This window comes from Haplochromis burtoni, unplaced genomic scaffold (genome assembly GCF_018398535.1).
Source record: "Haplochromis burtoni strain Fernald_Lab_line unplaced genomic scaffold, NCSU_Asbu1 Contig_831, whole genome shotgun sequence".
Lineage (NCBI taxonomy): Eukaryota > Metazoa > Chordata > Actinopteri > Cichliformes > Cichlidae > Haplochromis > Haplochromis burtoni.
In genome coordinates this window covers 31,638-33,448 of record NW_024583192.1, presented here as the reverse complement: position 1 = coordinate 33,448, position 1,811 = coordinate 31,638, and the positions used below count along the sequence as shown (strand labels likewise).

Genomic DNA, 1,811 nt, shown 5'->3' with positions numbered 1-1,811 from the left:
ATCATCACCATCATCATCATCACATCATTTCCATCATGTCACCATCATTACCATCATCGCCATCAACATCATCTTCATCACCATCACCATTATCAACACAATCATCACCATCACTTGGTGCTCTTACCGAACCATGCCTGCTGGTCTCCTTCCACCTCGATGGCGAGGCCAAAGTCGGCGAGTTTCACCGCCGCTCCTTTGGACTTGGAGGCCAGGAGGAGGTTCTCAGGCTGCAGACACAACAGACATGCTAACACGCTAGGACTTGGAGCCTGTCTCAGTACGCGTACTTGTGCGTATAGTACTGTTCCAATTCAAGTACGCATCAGGCCAAGAACGCCAAAAAATCCCGGATGTGTTCCCGTCTGCCTGTTTTATTGAGCATGCATCAGTGGTGACTTGTGTGGACTTGGTACAAAACCCAATGGCGGCAATGGTGGACGAGCGGGGCTGAAAACTTTTAAATATTTCTGGGTCACAAAATAAACGTTTAAGTTATTTTCAAGCGAAAATGTAGCTGTGTGAGCTTCAAATATCTGCTCGGTTTATCAACATATCGCATATTTCCAAACGTGCTCCGATGTTTTCGGAGACGTCCGTCACCCGCCAGCTCCATAGCACACAGCGAGGTCAGGGATCACTAGAGCCGGCGACAACAGTGGACTCCTGGCACATCTTTTTGAACCCCCCCCCGCGGTCTTTCGCTACTGAGGTTAAACATGATATATAAGTCACTTAGATCACTTTGAAATGTTAATGTTTGGTTTATTTCAGTGTTTTATTTGTTCCTGAGTAAATCGGTTTGGCTGAGACTAAAGATTAAAGCTTCATAACATATTAATATCAATTAAATTAAGAGGCGACAGCAGTAAAAACTCCGGACCTGTGACATCATCAAGTACGCTGGTGTTCCAATTGTGCAAATCGCGAGTCCGTGCTCAATTCCGTCAATTCTCAAGTACACGAGCACGGACTCGCGTACTTGAGAATTGACAAAGAGTCTTGGTTTCATTGGTTTCTACCCGTCTTTAATCAGAGACCAGCAGCTCTGGGCTCAATTCACCCGTCTGCTGTAATCAGCTGTTCATGTTTTGATGAGCAGCTGATTACTGTTGTGTGTAACGCTGGTGTGTTGTTTGTCATGAAAACACTGTGTTTGTGTGGGCGGCTGTTAAATCATCACACGTGCTATAATTCAGGCTTAACAAGCCAGACCTCGTTCAAATAATCGATTTTCCTGCTGCTGGTTATGAGCAGGTTATTAACAGAACTCGGCGGTCAGACAGCCAATAGGATCCCAGACAGTACTGTGGCAGTAAAGATGTCCCTCCCCCACTGGCCCCAGCGGCCAATCATGTCGCTGCACAGAACTGCGGTTCAGGACACGTGGAGCTGTCAGAGATTATGTCACCTGACGTGTCGGGTACCTTTAGGTCTCTGTGGACCACGCCCATCTGATGACAATGTAGCACCGCCTCCAAAATCTGCTGGATACAGTGACTGTTCAGAAAGAGGTCAGAGGTCAAAGGTCAGCAGCAGATTCAGCACAGAAGCAGAAGAAGTCAGAAGAGTGCGTCTCTTACCTGGCATCAGCTTCACTGTAGTATTCTCTCGCTACGATGTCTTCAAACAGCTCTCCACCTGTCACACTGACACACACAGACACACAACGTCATGAGACACACAACACAAAACGTCAGGAAATTAAACAACCATGAGACACACAAACACACGATGTCAGGAAATTACACAACCATGAGACACACAACATAAAACGTCAGGAAACTACACAACCATGAGACACACAAACA

The 1,811-nt window shown here is 46.5% G+C and overlaps 1 protein-coding gene across 1 annotated transcript in view; it reads right to left on the bottom strand.

Annotated features, from left to right (window-relative positions):
* The window catches only part of camk2a (calcium/calmodulin-dependent protein kinase II alpha), a 45,864-nt gene that overhangs the window by 15,460 nt on the left and 28,593 nt on the right, over positions 1 to 1,811 (bottom strand). The window contains exons 5-7 of the mRNA XM_042215819.1: positions 1,584 to 1,649; positions 1,428 to 1,500; positions 128 to 230 (exon numbers count right to left, since the gene is read on the bottom strand). Coding sequence (XP_042071753.1) covers positions 128 to 230; positions 1,428 to 1,500; positions 1,584 to 1,649 — 242 coding nt within the window. The remainder of the gene's footprint in view (positions 1 to 127; positions 231 to 1,427; positions 1,501 to 1,583; positions 1,650 to 1,811) is intronic.